At 43.9% G+C, this 21,762-nt stretch overlaps 1 protein-coding gene across 3 annotated transcripts in view; it reads left to right on the top strand.

Moving 5' to 3' along the window:
* Nucleotides 1–21,226, top strand: part of LOC115152709 (transcription elongation regulator 1-like protein) — a 194,348-nt gene extending 173,122 nt beyond the window's left edge. For 2 of the 3 annotated variants that reach the window (XM_029697444.1, XM_029697443.1), the window contains exons 7-14: nucleotides 5,949–6,037; nucleotides 10,261–10,352; nucleotides 13,033–13,190; nucleotides 16,131–16,215; nucleotides 16,500–16,638; nucleotides 17,232–17,324; nucleotides 19,278–19,396; nucleotides 20,829–21,226. In XM_029697444.1, coding sequence (XP_029553304.1) covers nucleotides 5,949–6,037; nucleotides 10,261–10,352; nucleotides 13,033–13,190; nucleotides 16,131–16,215; nucleotides 16,500–16,638; nucleotides 17,232–17,324; nucleotides 19,278–19,396; nucleotides 20,829–20,985 — 932 coding nt within the window. In that variant the 3' untranslated portion in view covers nucleotides 20,986–21,226. The remainder of the gene's footprint in view (nucleotides 1–5,948; nucleotides 6,038–10,260; nucleotides 10,353–13,032; nucleotides 13,191–16,130; nucleotides 16,216–16,499; nucleotides 16,639–17,231; nucleotides 17,325–19,277; nucleotides 19,397–20,828) is intronic. The other variant, XM_029697445.1, reaches the window with a different exon arrangement.
* The last annotated feature ends 536 nt before the right edge of the window (nucleotides 21,227–21,762 follow it).

Below are 21,762 nucleotides of genomic sequence, written 5' to 3' on the forward strand. Positions count from 1 at the left end.
GATAGATCACTCTAAACTGCATATATCTATGCTCGTACTATAGATCACTCTAAACTACATATCTCTATGCTCATACTATAGATCACTCTAAGCTGCATATCTCTATGCTCGTACTATAGATAACTCTATACTGCATATATCTGTGCTCGAACTATAGATAACTCTATACTGCATATATCTATGCTCGTACTATAGATAACTCTATACTGCATATATCTATGCTCGTACTATAGATAACTCTATACTGCATATATCTATGCTCGTACTATAGATCACTCTAAACTGCATATCTCTATGCTCGTACGATAGATCACTCTATACTGCATATATCTATGCTCGTACGATAGATCCCTCTATACTGCATATATCTATGCTCGTAGTATAGATCACTCTAAACTACATATCTCTATGCTCATACTATAGATCACTCTAAGCTGCATATCTCTATGCTCGTACTATAGATAACACTATACTGCATATATCTGTGCTCGTACTATAGATAACTCTATACTGCATATATCTATGCTCGTAGTATAGATCACTCTAAACTACATATCTCTATGCTCATACTATAGATCACTCTAAGCTGCATATCTCTATGCTCGTACTATAGATAACTCTATACTGCATATATCTGTGCTCGTACTATAGATAACTCTATACTGCATATATCTATGCTCGTACTATAGATCACTCTAAACTGCATATCTCTATGCTCGTACTATAGATCACTCTATACTGCATATTCATTTGTTAGTCTCATTCCTTACTATGTTTAGTGTTTAGTAAATATTGACACAACTGGAACACGAGTAGTGGCAGAATCCAATTTGTTCACCTTTTAGACTACCCATTGTGTATTTTCCTTCATTATAGCTCTCCTGTGTGTGTGTGTGTGTGTGTGTGTGTGTGTGTGTGTGTGTGTGTGTGTGTGTGTGTGTGTGTGTGTGTGTGTGTGTGTGTGTGTGTGTGTGTGTGTGTGTGTGTGTGTGTGTGTGTGTGTGTGTGTGTGTGCGCGCGCACGCGCGCGACTCCTAATTAGATTGCAGAGAACTGGTATTGATTTTGCTATTGTGCTCCATCAATATTAACACCGCCATCAGGCTGCAATAAATATCCCTGATTTGTTATGTCCCAGCTGCAGTACATTCAATAACATATCTGTGTAAGATATTAACATCAGTTCAACATTACCGCTGTATCCCTGAAAGGAATGTGGAAGATTCTAACATCAGTTCAACATTACCGCTGTATCCCTGAAAGGAATGTAGAAGATTCTAACATCAGTTCAACATTACCGCTGTATCCCTGAAAGGAATGTAGAAGATATTAACATCAGTTCAACATTACCGCTGTATCCCTGAAAGGAATCTGGAAGATATGAACATCAGTTCAACATTACCGCTGTATCCCTGAAAGGAATGTAGAAGATATTAACATCAGTTCAACATTACCGCTGTATCCCTGAAAGGAATGTAGAAGATTCTAACATCAGTTCAACATTACCGCTGTATCCCTGAAAGGAATGTGGAAGATACTAACATCAGTTTAACATTGTACAGTCGTGCCCAAAAGTTTTGAGAATTACATTTACATTTACATTTAAGTCATTTAGCAGACGCTCTTATCCAGAGCGACTTGACACAAATATACATTTTCACAAAGTCTGCTGCCTCAGTTTGTATGATGGCAATTTGCATATACTCCAGAATGTTATGAAGAGTGATCACATGAATTGCAATTAATTGCAAAGTCCCTTTTTGCCATGCAAATGAACTGAATCCCCCAAAACATTTCCACTGCATTTCAGCCCTGCCACAAAAGGACCAGCTGACATCATGTCAGTGATTCTCTCGTTAACACAGGTGTGCTTCAAAAGGAGGGTGGTGCTTGGAATCATTGTCCTTCCTCTGTCAACCATGGTTACCTGCATGGAAACACGTGCCGTCATCATTGCTTTGCACAAAAAGGGCTTCACAGGCAAGGATATTGCTGCCAGTAAGATTGCACCTAAATCAACCATTTATCGGATCATCAAGAACTTCAAGGAGAGTGGTTCAATTGTTGTGAAGAAGGCTTCAGGGCACCCAAGAATGTCCAGCAAGCGCCAGGACCATCTCCTAAAGTTGATTCAGCTGCGGGATTGGGGCACCACCAGTACAGAGCTTGCTCAGGAATGGCAGCAGGCAGGTGTCAGTGCATCTGCACGCACAGTGAGGCAAAGACTTTTGGAGGATGGCCTGCTGTCAAGAAGGGCAGCAAAGAAGCCACTTCTTTCCAGGAAAAACATCAGGGACAGACTGATATTCTGCAAAATGTACAGGGATTGGACTGCTGAGGACTGGGGTAAAGTCATTTTCTCTAATGAATCCCCTTTCCGATTGTTTGGGGCATCCAGAAAAAAGCTTGTCTGGAGAAGACAAGGTGAGCGCTACCATCAGTCCTGTGTCATGCCAACAGTAAAGCATCCTGAGACCATTCATGTGTGGGGTTGCTTCTCAGCCAAGGGAGTGGGCTCACTCACAATGTTGTGTGTGTGTGGTACCAACACATCCTCCGAGAGCAACTTCTCCCAACCATCCTGGAACAGTTTGGTGATGAACAATGCCTTTTCCAGCATGATGGAGCACCTTGCCATAAGGCAAAAGTGGGTCGGGAACTAAGTGGCTCAGGGAACAAAACATCGATATTTTGGGTCCATGGCCAGGAAACTCCCCAGACCTTAATCCCATTGAGAACTTGTGTTCAATCCTCAAGAGGTGGGTGGAAAAACAAAAACCCACAAATTCTGACAAACTCCAAGCATTGATTATGCAAGAATGGGCTGCCATCAGTCAGGATGTGGCCCAGAAGTTAATTGGCAGCATGCCAGAGCGGATTGCAGAGGTCTTGAAAAAGAAGGGTCAACACTGCAAATACTGACTCTTTGCATCAACTTCATGTAATTGTCAATAAAAGCCTTTGACACTTATGAAATGCTTGTAATTATAGTTCAGTATTCCATAGTAACATCTGACAAAAATATCTAAAGACACTGAAGCAGCAAACTTTGTGGAAATTAATATTTGTGTCATTCTCAAAACTTTTGGCCACGACTGTACTAAGGCAGAGGCAGTAAATCTTTTGTTGGTATTAAATAGTTACAGCTACAGTTATATTTCAGAGGCACTTGACTTGATAGTTTTCACAGGTATTCGTCTGCTATTTAATAGACATATACTCCTATAATTGGTTACTAACTTGGTACCAAACTCAGCCTGGTTGTGCATTTTGTATTGAATCCCCAAAAGATGAAGAAGTCATTTGTATAATTGCCACATTTTCCACCTGGTAATTTTCCACAAGATAAAAATGCTACCATTATTCCAACAAAGAGAGTATGTGTGTGTGTGTGTGTGTGTGTGTGTGTGTGTGTGTGTGTGTGTGTGTGTGTGTGTGTGTGTGTGTGTGTGTGTGTGTGTGTGTGTGTGTGTGTGTGTGTGTGTGTGGGGGGGGTAGCATGGAACCTGAAGGGTTTAAAATGAAAGCGTTGACACAGACAGTAATGTAGAACATTTGACACAGACAGTAATGTAGAACATTTGACACAGACAGTAATGTAGAACATTTGACACAGACAGTAATGTAGAACCTTTGACACAGACAGTAATGTAGAACATTTGACACAGACAGTAATGTAGAACATTTGACACAGACAGTAATGTAGAACATTTGACACAGACAGTAATGTAAAACATTTGACACAGACAGCAATGTAAAACATTTGACACAGACAGTAATGTAGAACATTTGACACAGACAGTAATGTAGAACATTTGACACAGACAGTAATGTAAAACATTTGACACAGACAGTAATGTAAAACATTTGACACAGACAGTAATGTAGAACATTTGACACAGACAGTAATGTAGAACATTTGACACAGACAGTAATGTAAAACATTTGACACAGACAGTAATGTAGAACATTTGACACAGACAGTAATGTAGAACATTTGACACAGACAGTAATGCAGAACATTTGACACAGACAGTAATGTAGAACATTTGACACAGACAGTAATGTAGAACATTTGACACAGACAGTAATGTAGAATGTCTGAATAATCTTCGGCCGCTACTCCACTAACTGTTGTCTCCATTCATCACCATCATCATCATCATCACCATCATCATCACCATCATCATCACCATCATCATCATCACCATCATCACCATCATCATCACCATCATCATCATCATCACCATCATCATCACCATCATCACCATCATCACCATCATCATCACCATCCTCACCATCATCACCATAATCATCACCATAATCATCACCATCATCACCATCACCACCATCATCATCACCATCATCACCATCATCATCACCACCACCACCATCATCACCATCATCACCACCATCATAACCATCACCATCATCATCATCATCATCATCATCACCATCATCATCATCACCATCATAACATCACCGTCGTCATCATCACCATCATCACCATCACCATCATCATCACCATCATCACCACCCTCACCATCATCATCACCATCCTCACCATCATCACATTTACATTTACATTTAAGTCATTTAGCAGACGCTCTTATCCACCATAATCATCACCATCATCACCATCATCACCATCACCACCATCATCATCACCATCATCACCATCATCATCACCACCACCACCATCATCACCATCATCACCACCATCATAACCATCACCATCATCATCATCATCATCATCATCATCACCATCATAACATCACCGTCGTCATCATCACCATCATCACCATCATCATCACCATCATCACCACCCTCACCATCATCATCACCATCATCACCATTATCATCACCATCATAACCATCACCATCATCATCACCATCATCATCATCACCATCACCATCATCATCACCATCATCATCATCACCATCACCATCATAACCATCACCACCACCATCATCACCATCATCATCATCATCACCATCACCATCATCACCATCACCATCATCACCATCATCATCACCATCATCATCACCATCATCACCACCATCATAACCATCACCATCATCATCATCATCACCATCATCATCATCACCATCATAACATCACCGTCGTCATCACCATCATCACCACCCTCACCATCATCATCACCATCATCACCATCATCATAACCATCACCATCATCATCACCATCATCATCATCACCATCACCATCATAACCATCACCACCACCATCATCACCATCATCATCATCACCATCACCATCATCACCATCATCACCATCATCATCACCATCATCATCACCATCATCATCACTATCATCACCACCATCACCATCATCATCACCATCACCATCATCATCACCATCATCATCATCCAGTACGTGAGTCCGTCTGTCTGCTTGATCTTCTTGTGTTCTGCACTCCTCTCAACCTCCAGCTGTAAAGACCTGCCTGGGAGGACAGGACAAGTCATCCACAACTAGGTTGATGTGATGTACCTCAGCTAACCGGTGCCCCCGCACATTGACTGTGTACTGGCACCCCCCCCCCCCCCCCATATATATTGTTATATTTTACTGCTCCTCTTTAATTGCTTGTTACTTTTATCTCTTGTTCTTATCTGTATTTTTTTTTAAACTGCGCTGTCGGTTAGGAGCTCGTAAGTTTGCATTTCACTGTAAGGTCTACACCTGTTGTATTCAGCATTTCACTGTAAGGTCTACACCTGTTGTATTTGGGTTGTATTCGGCGCATATGACCAATAACATTTGATTTGAGGTGATGTGGCTCCTGAGCATATACTTTGAGTTGATTACTCAGCTGCAAATTCCATTGAGATATATTTGCAATTTTATCATCATGTTATACCAACAACAACAACAACAGAAAATCCAGTCCACAAGCTAATTTGCTGTCTCTCTTTACTCTTGCAGATAAGCGTTTGGCCAGGAGAAGAGCGTCATGCGCTGCAACGTTGCTGCTGCATACAGAGCAGAAGACAACCCAGGAGAAACATACAGAGGTAGGTGGTGATGTTAGAGCTCAAACAGCACCCTATTCCCTATGTAGTGCACTACTTTTAACCAGAGCACTATGGGCCCAGGTCAAAAGTAGTGCACTATATAGGGAAATATTTCATTTCATTTGGGACGTACAATGTTCATTAACTTACACTGAAGCTGTGGCATAACTACATCTACCAAATCTAGGCCATATCCAAGCACAGCAGCTGAAATCAAGGTTTTAGTCCTGTATGCCGTAGTGAGACATGCCAAATGGATCCGATGAAACAGAGGAAGAGTTTTACTTTGATAATCCATGTCAGATGATGAGCAGTGGTATAAAGTACTTTAGTAAAAATACTTGAAAGTACTACTTAAGTAGTTGTTTTGGGGTATCTGTAATTTACTTTACTATTTATATTTTTGACAACTTTCACTTTTACTCCACTACATTCCTAAAGAAAATAAAGTATTTTTTATTCCATACATTTTCCCTGACACTCAAAAGTACTCGTTACATTTTGAATGCTTAGCAGGACAAGAAAAATTGTCTAATTCACGCACTTATCAAGAGAACATCCCTGGTCATCCCTACTGCCTCTGATCTGGAGGACTCACTAAACAGAGAACATCACTGGTCATCCCTACTGCCTCTGATCTGGAGGATTCACTAGACAGAGAACATCCCTGGTCGTCCCTACAGTCTCTGATCTGGAGGACTGACTGAACAGAGAATATCCCTGGTCATCCCTACTGCCTCTGATCTGGAGGATTCACTAAACAGAGAACATCCCTGGTCATCCCTACTGCCTCTGATCTGGAGGATTCACTAGACAGAGAACATCCCTGGTCGTCCCTACAGTCTCTGATCTGGAGGACTGACTAAACAGAGAATATCCCTGGTCATCCCTACTGCCTCTGATCTGGAGGATTCACTAAACAGAGAACATCCCTGGTCATCCCTACTGCCTCTGATCTGGAGGATTCACTAAACAGAGAACATCCCTGGTCATCCCTACTGCCTCTGATCTGGAGGACTGACTAAACAGAGAACATCCCTGGTCATCCCTACTGCCTCTGATCTGGTGGACTTACTAAACAGAGAACATCCCTGGTCATCCCTACTGCCTCTGATCTGGAGGACTCACTAAACAGAGAACATCCCTGGTCATCCCTACTGCCTCTGATCTGGAGGACTCACTAAACAGAGAACATCCCTGGTCATCCCTACTGCCTCTGATCTGGAGGACTCACTAAACAGAGAACATCCCTGGTCATCCCTACTGCCTCTGATCTGGAGGACTGACTTAACAGAGAACATCCCTGGTCGTCCCTACTGCCTCTAATCTGGTGGACTCACTAAACAGAGAATATCCCTGGTCATCCCTACTGCCTCTGATCTGGTGGACTCACTAAACAGAGAACATCCCTGGTCATCCCTACTTCCTCTGATCTGGTCGACTCACTAAACACTCATGCTTCCTTTGTAAATGATGTCTGAGTGTGCCCCTGGCTATCCGTAAATTAAACAAAACAAGAAAATGGTGCCGTCTGGTTTGCTTAATATAAGGAATTTGAAATGATTTATACTTTTTTGATTTTTACTTTTACCTTACCATACTTAAGTATATATTAGCAATTACATTTACTTTTAAGTATATTTAAAACCAAATACGTTTACTCAAGTAGGATTTTACCGGGTGACTTTCACTTTTACTAGAGTCATTTTCTATTAAGGTATCTATACTTTTACTCAAGTATGACAATTGGGTACTTTTTTTCCACCACTGATAATGAGAAGTCTCTCGTCACAGCTGAGTAGCTCATTTGCTTCTGGGTGCTGAGATAAGAGGTTAGTTCTTCCTGTTTGGAAGATTTTGGTTCATGCTGCTTTGTTCACTCTACCTGCCAGCATAAAACTTCTTCCTGCTCGCCAAATTAGATGTTGGAAAGGCCACCAGAACAGAGTCGGTAAGATTTAGGGTCCAAATACCACTGCTTCATCTTGGCTCTGATAGGAAGAGAGGTCAATTTAAGTCCTCTACTGGTAATTGTTTGCAAAACCCTCCCAGCCGTATTAATTAGTAAAACTCCCCCAGAAGGAGAGGATGTGTAAATCATTAAAATGAGAATGAATGCTGTGGGGCGGTCCGTCTACAGTCTCGGCTGCTGCTGTTCTCTGCACATCAGCCTCTTTATTGGTCCCAAATGGCTTCCTATTCCCTTTATAGTGCACTACCTTTGACCTGGGCTCTGGTCAAAAGTAGTGCATTACATAGAGGAATAGGGTGCCATTTGGGACGAATCGTCTCCCCTTCTGTGAAGGGGTTCAGTAATCTAAGGGGTTGGTCATGCATTGCCTTCGTAATTGAATGGCTCTGGCTGTATCTGTGACGGTGTTGTGGACATTACATGGGTAAAGCATTTGTCACACTATAATCAATACTGTTTATTTCAGTATTAACCAAGGATAAAAAACCCCAATAGAAGTGAAATTAATTTAATGTTCATTTTCCTCCACTAGATCTCAGTATGAATAAACAAAAATGGATGTTTAAAGACACACTGTGTTATAAACTAGAAAGGATTGCGTTTGCATGCTTTAAATCACCCAGAACATTTTCCTTCCACCGCTGCAGTTTTACTATTCAGCTTGTGTAGATTTTTCCATGTTGTTGACATTGTTGTCATACTACATTGCTGCAAACTATGCAATTCACTTCTTAATGAGATTTTCGAAAACACTTAATCTCCTCCAAAATCCCAACCTCCCCACATCTCAGGCCAGACAGAGGTTTGAGACATGCAATCATCACAGTACATTAATGTAATTCAATATCTATTATAACACAGACCGATCCTACCATGTGTTCAGTGGGCTCATTGTACCATTCACTATGAACACTTTATCAATCAATTTGTTGTCCGAATTCAAAATAGATACAGAGATATGCACCACCATTTCCACTGCAGCTCTGACTGAGTCCCAAATCACACCCTATTCCCTATCTAGTGCACTACTATTGTCTAAGGCCCATAGGGCCCATAGGGCTCCGATCAAAGTAGTGTACTATGTAGGGAATAGGGTGCCATTTGGGATGCAGCCTCTATATCTACAGGCTGAAGTCAGACCAATTTGATTTCAGGTTATTCTGTTATTCCAACATCTCCATTTTGGATGCACAGATAGCAGACAGAGATATAGACAGATAGCAGACAGAGATATAGACAGATAGCAGACAGAGATATAGACAGATAGCAGACAGAGATATAGACAGATAGCAGACAGAGATAGAGACAGAGACAGATAGCAGACAGAAACAGATAGCAGACAGAGACAGAGACAGATAGCAGACATAAACAGATAGCAGACAGAGATATAGACAGATAGCAGACAGAGATATAGACAGATAGCAGACAGAGACAGATAGCAGACAGAAACAGATAGCAGACAGAGACAGATAGCAGGCCGAGACAGTTAATAGACAGAGACCGATAGCAGACAGAGACAAAGACAGATAGCAGACAGAGACAGATAGCAGACAAAGACAGATAGCAGACAGAGACATATAGCAGACAGAGCCATAGACAGGTAGCAGACAAAGACATATAGCAGACAAAGACAGATAGCAGACAGAGACAGATAGCAGACAGAGTCATATAGCAGACAGAGCCATAGACAGGTAGCAGGCAAAGACAGATAGCAGACAAAGACAGATAGCAGACAGAAACATATAGCAGACAGAGCCATAGACAGGTAGCAGACAGAGACAGACAGAGACAAAGACAGATAGCAGGCCGAGAGAGTTAATAGACAGAGACCGATAGCAGACAGAGACAGAGACAGATAGCAGATAGCAGACAGAGACAAAGACAGATAGCAGACAGACACAGATAGCAGACAGAGTTGGATAGCAGACAGAGACAGAGACAGATAGCAGACAGAGTCCGATAGCAGACAGAGACAGAGACCGATAGCAGACAGAGACGGAGACCGATAGCAGACAGAGACAGAGACCGATAGCAGACAGAGACAGAGACAGATAGCAGACAGAGATCGATAGCAGACAGGGGCACATCAAGTATTAATCCTGCCTTCTGACCTGTGTGTGTGTGTGTGTGTGTGTGTGTGTGTGTGTGTGTGTGTGTGTGTGTGTGTGTGTGTGTGTTTCTCTGTGTGTGTGTGTGTGTGTGTGTGTGTGTGTGTGGTGTGTGTGTTTCTCTGTGTGTGTGTGTGTTGTAGCAGGAGATGGTAGAGGTCCCTATGGAGGAGGAGGACGTTGACCCTAAAGACAAGCGTCCTGTAGCTTCCACCCCTGTTCCCGGATCTCCATGGTAACGTTCCTTTACACAATATTATGACATTTCTCTTGCCAGGATTGGTCAATGTTTGAATAAACATGTCAGAACATTTCAGCTTTCAGATTTCTTTAAGAATCTGTCCCATTCCAGTCATCCATGACACCAACCATGAAAAAGACGTTTGGCTAAAGTTCATAAAACATTATCTGCTATAATGTTAAAGTGGAATCATGTCTCTACTTTCTTCACTTGTTCTTGAAAACCGTATTTTATATCTGGTTGTTATTTCTGATCTCATATTTCTTGAAAGCCTCAGGAAAGTGCTGTAATCACGGTCTTCATACCGTGAGGAATAATCGCTCGCAGTATGTAAAAACAATTTTCAAAACGACAGAAAAAACACACCGTGGCAAACCTTTGATAGAAAAGCATTTCTGTCCCGACAATGAACAGCTCGTATCGGGGACAATAGTACAATAAAACCCTGCCATATCTGTCTGCAGAGTAGTGCAATCTGTTTTTTGAAATGGACTCGTTTTGTTGTTCTCCACATGTAATAGCCTTTTGATCTGTCAGCGTGTTGATGATGAGAGTAGACTTTAAAGGCACTACATGAAACCTGTAATTTACAACACTTTCTCAGCCCAGCACCTAAACGGCATGTTCGTTTTTAATAAACCATAACCCGTACGTCTTAACCTTTTGCATTCATCAGCTTTTATTATGTAACAATTGGGTTAAAATATCAAAATCCTTTTTTTTTTAACAAAGCAAATTGTAGGGAAAAAAAAGAGATTTGGTAAACAAGTCGAATGCAACCTATTTTGTTTGATGATTCTAATATTGAAAAGTCTCATGAGAGATTCATCGTGACGTATTATCCAGATATTCCAACACCTTTCTGCTCTGTGACTATCATCTCCTGGCTGAGAGATAGCTAGCCATACCAATGAAATAGGATCTCATATAACGGGACAGCTCACAACCGGATAATATGAGGAAGTAAAGCTTCACAATTCATTTGATATGGTTGAGCGTGAAGACATATTGAATTATTCCAGGGATTCATAGACTGTAGCAGCTGTTAATACTCCTGTGGCTTTAAATACATAACGTCTTAAGGAGGAAGAGCTCTGAAGTGATACACGACAACAGGAACAAATATGCCTCCGAAACCATCAACTGAAAATACATCAACTATTAGATTCTAGCACTTTCTATAACATGTCATGTCAGACTAAGTGACAGATAACTACAGTGGTTATATTCCTATTACTACATAGATCATATATTCATCAACATATTTCTTATTTACATTATGGACCTGTATAATATACAGTATATAATCATATATGCCATTTCAAAGACAATTTTATTCAAAGTGACTTACAGTAGTGCGTTCGTACATGTTCTTATGGGTAACCCCAGCAGGTAGCCCCAACAGGTAGCCCCAGCAGGTAGCCCCAACAGGTATCCCCAGCAGGTAGCCCCAACAGGTATCCCCAGCAGGTAGCCCCAACAGGTAGCCCCAGCAGGTAGCCCCAGCAGGTAGCCCCAACAGGTAGCCCCAGTGGGTAGCCCCAGCAGGTAGCCCCAACAGGTAGCCCCAGCAGGTAGCCCCAGCGGGTAGCCCCAGTGGGTAGCCCCAACAGGTAGCCCCAGCGGGTAGCCCCAGCGGGTAGCCCCAGCGGGTAGCCCCAGCGGGTAGCCCCAGTGGGTAGCCCCAGTGGGTAGCCCCAACAGGTAGCCCCAGTGGGTAGCCCCAGCAGGTAGCCCCAGCTGGTAGCCTCATCAGGTAGCCCCAGTGGGTAGCCCCAGTGGGTAGCCCCAGTGGGTAGCCCCAACAGGTAGCCCCAGCAGGTAGCCCCAGCTGGTAGCCCCAGCAGGTAGCCCCAGTGGGTAGGTCCAGCGGGTAGCCCCAGCAGGTAGGTCCAGCGGGTAGCCCCAGCAGGTAGGTCCAGCGGGTAGCCCCAGCAGGTAGGTCCAGCGGGTAGGTCCAGCGGGTAGGTCCAGCGGGTAGCCCCAGCAGGTAGGTCCAGCAGGTAGCCCCAGTGGGTAGGTCCAGCGGGTAGGTCCAGCAGGTAGGTCCAGCGGGTAGGTCCAGCGGGTAGCCCCAGCAGGTAGGTCCAGCGGGTAGGTCCAGCGGGTAGGTCCAGCGGGTAGGTCCAGCGGGTAGGTCCAGCAGGTAGGTCCAGCGGGTAGGTCCAGCGGGTAGCCCCAGCAGGTAGGTCCAGCGGGTAGCCCCAGCAGGTAGGTCCAGCGGGTAGCCCCAGCGGGTAGGTCCAGCGGGTAGCCCCAGCAGGTAGGTCCAGCGGGTAGCCCCAGCAGGTAGGTCCAGCGGGTAGCCCCAGCGGGTAGGTCCAGTGGGTAGCCCCAGCAGGTAGGTTCAGCGGGTAGCCCCAGCGGGTAGCCCCAGCGGGTAGCCCCAGCGGGTAGGTCCAGCGGGTAGGTCCAGCGGGTAGCCCCAGCGGGTAGAATGTTATTATTATTGTTGCAGTGTGCCGTTTGAAGGGTTCAGAGAGTGGAGCATCAACTTTAAGGAAAGTTAAGACCTGACAGAGGCAGCATACTGGCTCTCTAGTCTACAAAACACACATTTATTCTTGACAGGCAAACACCATCTCAATTATCTTGTGTTGACACACACCACCACTGGTCAGGCATTACTAATTCAACTCTCTATCCTTACATTAATGTGATCATTTCTCCTCAGGTGTGTGGTGTGGACGGGGGACGACAGAGTATTTTTCTTCAACCCAACGATACAACTCTCTGTTTGGGATCAGCCAGTAGATCTGAAGGACCGTGGAGAGGATCTCAACAGGATTATAGAAGATCCTCCACATAAACGCAAAAAGGATTCTTTGTCCAGTAAGTTTGTGGTAATTCTTCCCCATTGGCTTGTCTTCATCCCTCCGTTTAGTTGGCCTAGTTACAACTCTTCTTAATGTTAAAGCGGGCATTTACCAGGCCGTGGCTTCAGATGGAACTGAAAAGCTCATTATCAAAACATGTTTTTAATGATCTGTTAATACGGAGGCCAATAAAATGGCCTGATATACTAGATCCTATATACAGTGTGTCAGTTCCATTGCCTGTCGATCCCAGACCACCAGAGGATCATGATGTCTGTGTTCATTGAAGGAGATGATCACGAATGGAACGTGGAACCTTTAGGATGTGAAACCATCTCATGGTTGCATTCCCAATGGCACCCTTATTCCCTATGGGCCCTGGTCCAATGGCACCCTATTCCCTATGGGCCCTGGTCCAATGGCACCCTATTTCCTATGGGCCCTGGTCCAATGGCACCCTCTATTCCCTATGGGCCCTGGTCCAATGGCACCCTTATTCCCTATGGGCCCTGGTCCAATGGCACCCTTATTCCCTATGGGCCCTGGTCCAATGGCACCCTATTCCCTATGGGCCCTGGTCCAATGGCACCCTATTCCCTATGGGCCCTGGTCCAATGGCACCCTATTCCCTATGGGCCCTGGTCCAGTGGCACCCTTATTCCCTATGGGCCCTGGTACAATGGCACCCTATTCCCTATGGGCCCTGGTCCAATTGCACCCTATTCCCTATGGGCCCTGGTCCAATGGCACCCTATTCCCTATGGGCCCTGGTCCAATGGCACCCCCTATTCCCTATGGGCCCTGGTCCAATGGCACCCTATTCCTTATGGGCCCTGGTCCAATGGCACCCTATTCCCTATGGGCCCTGGTCCAATGGCACCCTATTCCCTATGGGCCCTGGTCCAATGGCACCCCCTATTCCCTATGGGCCCTGGTCCAATGGCACCCTATTCCTTATGGGCCCTGGTCCAATGGCACCCTATTCCCTATGGGCCCTGGTCCAATGGCACCCTATTCCCTATGGGCCCTGGTCCAATGGCACCCCCTATTCCCTATGGGCCCTGGTCCAATGGCACCCTATTCCTTATGGGCCCTGGTCCAATGGCACCCTATTCCCTATGGGCCCTGGTCCAATGGCACCCTATTCCCTATGGGCCCTGGTCCAATGGCACCCTATTCCCTATGGGCCCTGGTCCAATGGCACCCTATTCCCTATTCCCTATGGTCCCTGGTCCAATGGCACCCTATTCCCTATGGGCCCTGGTCCAATGGCACCCCCTATTCCCTATGGGCCCTGGTCCAATGGCACCCTTATTCCCTATGGGCCCTGGTCCAATGGCACCCTATTCCCTATGGGCCCTGGTCCAATGGCACCCCCTATTCCCTATGGGCCCTGGTCCAATGGCACCCTATTCCTTATGGGCCCTGGTCCAATGGCACCCTATTCCTTATGGGCCCTGGTCCAATGGCACCCTATTCCCTATGGGCCCTGGTCCAATGGCACCCCCTATTCCCTATGGACCCTGGTCCAATGGCACGCGATTCCCTATGGGCCCAGGTCCAATGGCACCCTCTATTCCCTATGGGCCATGGTCCAATGGCACCCTTTTCACCATGGCCCCTGGTCCAATGGCACCCTCATTCCCTATGGGCCCTGGTCCAATGGCACCCTATTCCCTATGGGCCCTGGTCCAATGGCACCCTATTCCCTATGGTCCCTGGTCTAATGGCACCCTTATTCCCTATGGGCCCTGGTCCAATGGCACGCGATTCCCTATTCCCTATGGTCCCTGGTCCAATGGCACCCTATTCCCTATTTCCCTATGGTCCCTGGTTTAATGGCACCCTTATTCCCTATGGGCCCTGGTCCAATGGCACCCTATTCCCAATGGGCCCTGGTCCAATGGCACCCTATTCCCTATGGGCCCTGGTCCAATGGGACCCCATTCCCTATGGTCCCTGGTCCAATGGCACCCTATTCCCTATGGGCCCTGGTCCAATGGCACCCTATTCCCTATGGTCCCTGGTCCAATGGCACCCTTATTCCCTATGGGTCCTGGTCCAATGGCACCCCATTCCCTATGGGCCCTGGTCCAAAGAAGTGAACTATATAGGTATTAGGGTCCCATTCGGGATGCACCCCATCTCTTTTGTGTTCTAATAGAATAGATAATATGGATGTCCTGTGTGTGACTGGCTCTGTAAATATTGAATTACATTGGATCTTGTCAGCGATGATATTATCTCCCCGGACTAGATTTCCCAGAGGTTGCTTTGTCTTTATTGATTTAACCTTATTGCAGTTACCAGCTGATTATGTATCGATGACCTTATACCTGAACCACACTGTTCCAACAAAGCATGTCTGGCAAATTAACTTTGGTAAATATGTGGACAACCACCATGAACTGAACATTGACTTATGGCTGATAAGACGGTGAGCAGCAATGCTACTCTAGTCTGATAGATTCTCTCACAGTTGTTTTTAATGACCAATTATATGAAGTCAGAGTCCATTGAAAAGGGATGTTTGTTACACTATGCGTCTGTTGGAGTCCATTGAAAAAGGATGTTTGCTATGCTTCTGTCTGTGTGTCCGTTATCTCAGCAGAGGATGGCTCTAACTCTCCTGTCTGTGTGTCCGTTATCTCAGCAGAGGATAACTCTTCTGTCTGTGTGTCCGTTATCTCAGCAGAGGATGGTTCTAACTCTCCTGTCTGTGTGTCCGTTATCTCAGCAGAGGATAACTCTTCTGTCTGTGTGTCTGTTATCTCAGCAGAGGATGGTTGTAACTCTCCTGTCTGTGTGTCCGTTATCTCAGCAGAGGACGGTTCTAACTTTTCTGTCTGTGTGTCCGTTATCTCAGCAGAGGATGGTTCTAACTCTTCTGTCTGTGTGTCCGTTATCTCAGCAGAGGACGGTTCTAACTCTTCTGTCTGTGTGTCCGTTATCTCAGCAGAGGACGGTTCTAACTCTCCATCTGCTGATGACGATGATGCTGATGATGAAGATGAACATTATTTAAAAACCAAGAGGAACAAGTGAGTATCAGAAAGTTTCCCCCCCATCTTAACCATACTCATAGTTTAACATTACAATGATACTTCTCTACAAAATAATAATCTGATTTCGAAGTACTTTTAAATGAAAAATTAAATAACATTTTACAAATACCACTGTACAGTACAGTACACTAGTTTTGACCAAAGCCTTATGGGCCCTGGTCAAGAGTAGATCACTATATAGGGAATAGGGTTCCATTTAGGGAATAGGATTCCATTTGAGATGCATCCTACAACTGATTCTATGTTTCTGTCCTGCTCAGACTGGAGGAACCTGCGGATGGTAATGAGGACCTGAGAGAGAGGGCAGGCGCAGAGACATGTGACACTCCTCCAAATCGGACTGTTCTACCCTTAGGACTACGCATCACACACTTCAGGGACATGCTCCTTGAGAGAGGGGTAAAGGCATATTGAACGGAATACAAAATGAAATGCACTTAGGCTGAGTTTAGACAGGCAGCCCAATTCTGATATTCTTTTTCCACTATTTGGTCTTTTGACCAATCACATGTTTTTCAGACGTGATATGATTGGTCAAAAGACCAATTGGTGAAAAAAAATATCAGATTTGGGCAAGCCTGTCTAAATGCAGCCACAGAGACGGACCTAAATTCTAACAGTTTTCCATGAGAAATGAATTTAAACCATACTTTTCAAATTGGGACCTCGAATCCCTGTATTGCAACTAATCATCAAGGGACACAGGAACCAGCAACTGCAAAGGAAGCAAAAACACTAAATGATGGAAAGACCTACATCATGTAACAGGTTGGATGAATGATGGAAAGACCTACATCATGTTACAGGTTGGATGAATGATGGAAAGACCTACATCATGTAGCAGGTTGGATGTATGATGGAAAGACCTACATCATGTAACAGGTTGGATGAATGATGGAAAGACCTACATCATGTAACAGGTTGGATGAATGATGGAAAGACCTACATCATGTACTGAATGTCTTCTTGAATACGTTTTCTCGTCTCTTCAGGTTTCAGCGTTTTCTACATGGGAGAAAGAACTGCACAAGATTGTGTTTGATCCACGGTATCTTCTGCTAAACTCTGCAGAGGAGAGGAAACAGGTGAACTCTGCTAGTTGTCCTCCTTTAAATGGTCTTGTTTGATTAATTGGTCATGATTGATTTATCGGTAGGTCATGATTGGTTAATTGGTCATGATTGATTTATCGGTAGGTCATGATTGGTTAATTGGTCATGATTGATTTATCGGTAGGTCATGATTGATTAATTGGTCATGATTATTTTATCGGTTGGTCATGATTGGTTAATTGGTCATGATTGGTTTATTTTTTTTCATCATTGGTTAATAATTTGCTATAATCAATTACTAATGATTGATTAATAGGTAATGATTAATTGGTCATTATTGACAGATTGTGAATGAGGTTGAATCAGAAATGACCAATTTACCTTTAAAGTACAAGACAGCATGGATATTAGGGGTGTACCGCCAAGTAAGACAATACAAACAACTAATGGGCAACTTTCCTGATACGATTATGATCCCAGTATTTTTTGTAATTATCCATGATCCCCCCCCCAAAAAAAAAATTCAATGTGGGATGGCAGTGCGCATCTTTCAACCAAGTGCAATGTGCTATGTGGTCTAAATAAGTCAATTGGCTGGTTTGCTTGTCTGTAAAGAGAAGGGTGGGATGTACGTTGATCCTGCCGTTCTGATTGGATAGAGGGGAGCTGTGTTTCTCTGTCTACTGCTTCGCTTCATAATTTCAACCAATCACTTCTCTTCCTCCCATGTTTCGGTCTGATCATTTTAGATTGCTGCTACCTCCTGTTTGTCTGCTACTGTGATAAATCACAATGGCGAGGACATTTGCTAGCTAGCAAGCTATCAATGTCCATAATATCTAACAAGCGGGCCAAGGGTAGGGAAAGAAGATGAACCGCCGATGTTCATTCTAACTGAGTGACAGCGAACGTTTAAGTTGGCCGTCTGTAAGTTGAAGACACAGACACAAACCCCTCTGCACGCTGCTCCTAATCTGCAGGTGTTTGGTCTCTAAACATGCAGGGAGATAGGTGTTTTGATAACATCTACTTAGGCAAATCCGATCCGACTTTCAAGTGTCAATTTATGGATAGGATTAGGAATACGAGTATGGCCAGGTCAGCACCCCCCTAATGGATATGCTCCCAATATATGATTACTGTCATTTGTGTTCTGTCCTTGGTGAAAGCATTATGTTAGTAAAACTCCACAAAAACCTTTTGGATCAATTGTTGAGGTTTTTGTCATGTTGCGTTTTACCTTTATTTAACTAGGCAAGTCAGTTAAGAACAAATTCTTATTTTCAATGACAGCCAAGGAACAGTGGGTTAACTGCCTTGTTCAGGGGCAGAATGACAGATACCTTGTCAGCTCAGGGATTCGATCTTGCAACCTTTCAGTTACTAGTCCAACGCTAGTCCACTAGGCTACCTGCTGCATTGCCCTATGTACAGTACATAGACATGGGACACTGGTCACTTTAATAATGTTTACATACTGTTTTACCCATTTCATATGTATATACTGTATTCTAGTCAAGTCCATCCTATTCAACTACTGCTGTACTTATAGTATTCTATCCAAGTATTCTTCAGACATACTACATATTCTATCCACAGACTGTCCATAATGTCTATACATCCCATCACATATACTGCACATGTATATTTATACTCTGGACTCTGACATTGCTTGTACTAATGTTTATATATTTCTTAATTCCATTCTTTTACTTTTAGATGTCTGTGTATTGTCGTGAATTATTAGCTAATACTGCGCTGTTGGGAGCTAGGAACACAAGCATTTCGCTACACCCACAATAACATCTGATAAATATGTGTATGGGACCAATACAGTTTGATTTCATTTCATTTCTCCTGTCAGTGAATGTGAGAGGAGTTAAGTCGACAGTAAAGAGGATTAGGATACAGCCGTCGTCTTTATCTTGCAAATGATCTTCAAAGTCATTTTCTCGTGCCAGTCGTGACCGTGTTCCTCATCTCCAGGTGTTTGACCAGTTTGTCAAAGTGAGGATGAAGGAAGAACACAAGGAGAAACAGAGCAAACTGCTGCAAGCAAAAGACCAGTATAGAAAACTGCTAGAGGAGTCGAAAATCACATCCAGGTAAAACCTGAAGCTAACTGTGTAATAGAATTGCAAGTACAGTAGGGGATTTAACTATTCAACAAAGCTTCATAATAGCTTCATACAAAATAGCTTCATACTAAAAGTTTTGGACTCTCCTACTTGTTGGTTTTTACTTTATTCTTACTATTTTCTACATTGAAATAACACATATGGAATCATGTACACTGTAGTAACCAAATCAAAATATATTTTATATTTTAAATTCTTCAAAGTAGCCACCCTTTGACTTGATGACAGCTTTGCACACTCTTGGCATTCTCTCAACCAGCTTCACCTGGAATGCTTTTCCAACCGTCTTGAAGGAGTTCCCATATATGCTGAGCACTTGTTGGCTGCTTTTCATTCGCTCTGCGGTCCAACTCATCCCAAACTATCTCAATTGGGTTGAGGTTGGGTGATTGTGGAGGCCAGGTCATCTGATGCAGCAATCCATCACTCTCCTTCTTGGTCAAATAACCCTTACATAGACTGGAGGTGTGTTGGGTCATTGTCCTGTTGGAAAACAAATGATAGACCCACTAAGCTCAAACCAGATGGGATGGCGTATCGCTGCATATTGTTGTGGTAGCCATGCTGTTTAAGTGTGCCTTGAATTCTAAATAAATCCCTGAGAGTGTCACCAGCAAAGCACCCCCACACCATCACACCTCCTCTTCCACGCTAAATTCACAATATTGATCAAAGTTAGTCTAAGAAGAGCAAAATATTAAAGTGTCGACTTTGGGTAAGAGTAAAAGAGATTTTTATTTCTCAAGACGGTATCATTTAAAACTGAAATAAGCTTCTGGGTCAGGGGATTTGTTAATAAAAGAAAAAACAAGATTGCTTGTTGTCACCATGTTGTGGCTTGTCATTTAGCTTTCCCCTTTAATCAACCACAGTGATGATGACAAATAGTGTTCTCATCATGACATCACTTCTACAACTGACTACCTTTCTGTTTAGCTGATGACTACTGTAACCCCGTGGACAGAGTTCTCTGTATTCTATGGCTTCCTTTAACTTGTCCTAACTCTTGCTTATTAATAACGGCTTATTTTTTGTAAATAAAAATACAATTACAGAGCTTCTCTAAAAGATAAACTAAAGTTATACATGTTTGCGTGTCTCAAAACCACAATTGTTTAACAATACAAAAAAATTATAAAACCGAGTAGCTCTAGTCTTTACTGTATTTAAACCTCCCTCCATCCATTCCAACATCCCTCCCTCCCTCCCTCTATCGCTCCCTCCCTCCCTCTATCCATCCCTCCCTCCCTCCCTCTCTCCATCCATTCCAACATCCCTCCCTCCCTCCATTCCAACATCCCTCCCACCATCCATCCCTCCCTCTCTCCCTCCATCCCACCCTCCATCCCTCCCTCCCACACCTTTCTCAAGGATGATCTCTTCTTTTCTCTATTGCCAGGTCAACTTTCAAAGAGTTTTCTGATAAGTACGGCCACGACCAGCGCGTCAAGCAAGTTCTGAAGAAGAAAGACCAAGAGCTCTTCTTCAACCAGTTCATCAATGCGCTAAAGAAGAGAGATAAAGAGAACCGCATGAGGCTGAGGAAGATGAGATGAGGAGGTATGAGGCTGAGGAAGATGAGATGAGGAAGCATGAGGCTGAGGAAGATGAGATGAGGAAGCATGAGGCTGAGGAAGATGAGATGAGGAGGTATGAGGCTGAGGAAGATGAGATGAGGAAGCATGAGGCTGAGGAAGATGAGATGAGGAAGCATGAGGCTGAGGAAGATGAGTTGAGGAGGTATGAGGCTGAGGAAGATGAGATGGGGAAGCATGAGGCTGAGGAAGATGAGATGAGATGAGGAAGATGAGATGAGGTATGAGGTTGAGGAAGATGAGATGAGGAAGTATGAGGCTGAGGAAGATGAGATGAGGTATGTGGCTGAGGAAGATGAGAAGAGGTATGAGGCTGAGGAAGATTAGATGAGGAAGCATGAGGCTGAGGAAGATGAGAAGAGGTATGAGGCTGAGGAAGATGAGATGAGGAGGTATGGGGAGGCATCAGGCTGTGAAATAGGCCTCTCAGAATACAGAATACTATGAATGGATAGAGCTGTCTGATAAATGAGGCTGCAGTTTCATGGGGAATATAAAGAAACAAAGGAACAGTTATCAGGATCCCTGTGGAATCAGTCTAAAATGGGAGAAAGCAGCTGACAGTCATTTGCCTTGCAAACTCCAACTCTTCTCCAGATTTACTGTCAGCTGGGTCAGAGATGGCTTGGCTCCACATGCTAAGCAGGTAATCCAGATAACTCTCAGAGATTGAATACTGTTTCATATTGAAGCTACTGTATATTTTGAAATTCAACATTTCACATGTTTTGAGTCACA

Source organism: Salmo trutta, chromosome 18, assembly GCF_901001165.1.
Source record: "Salmo trutta chromosome 18, fSalTru1.1, whole genome shotgun sequence".
In the NCBI taxonomy this organism is placed as follows: Eukaryota; Metazoa; Chordata; class Actinopteri; order Salmoniformes; family Salmonidae; genus Salmo; species Salmo trutta.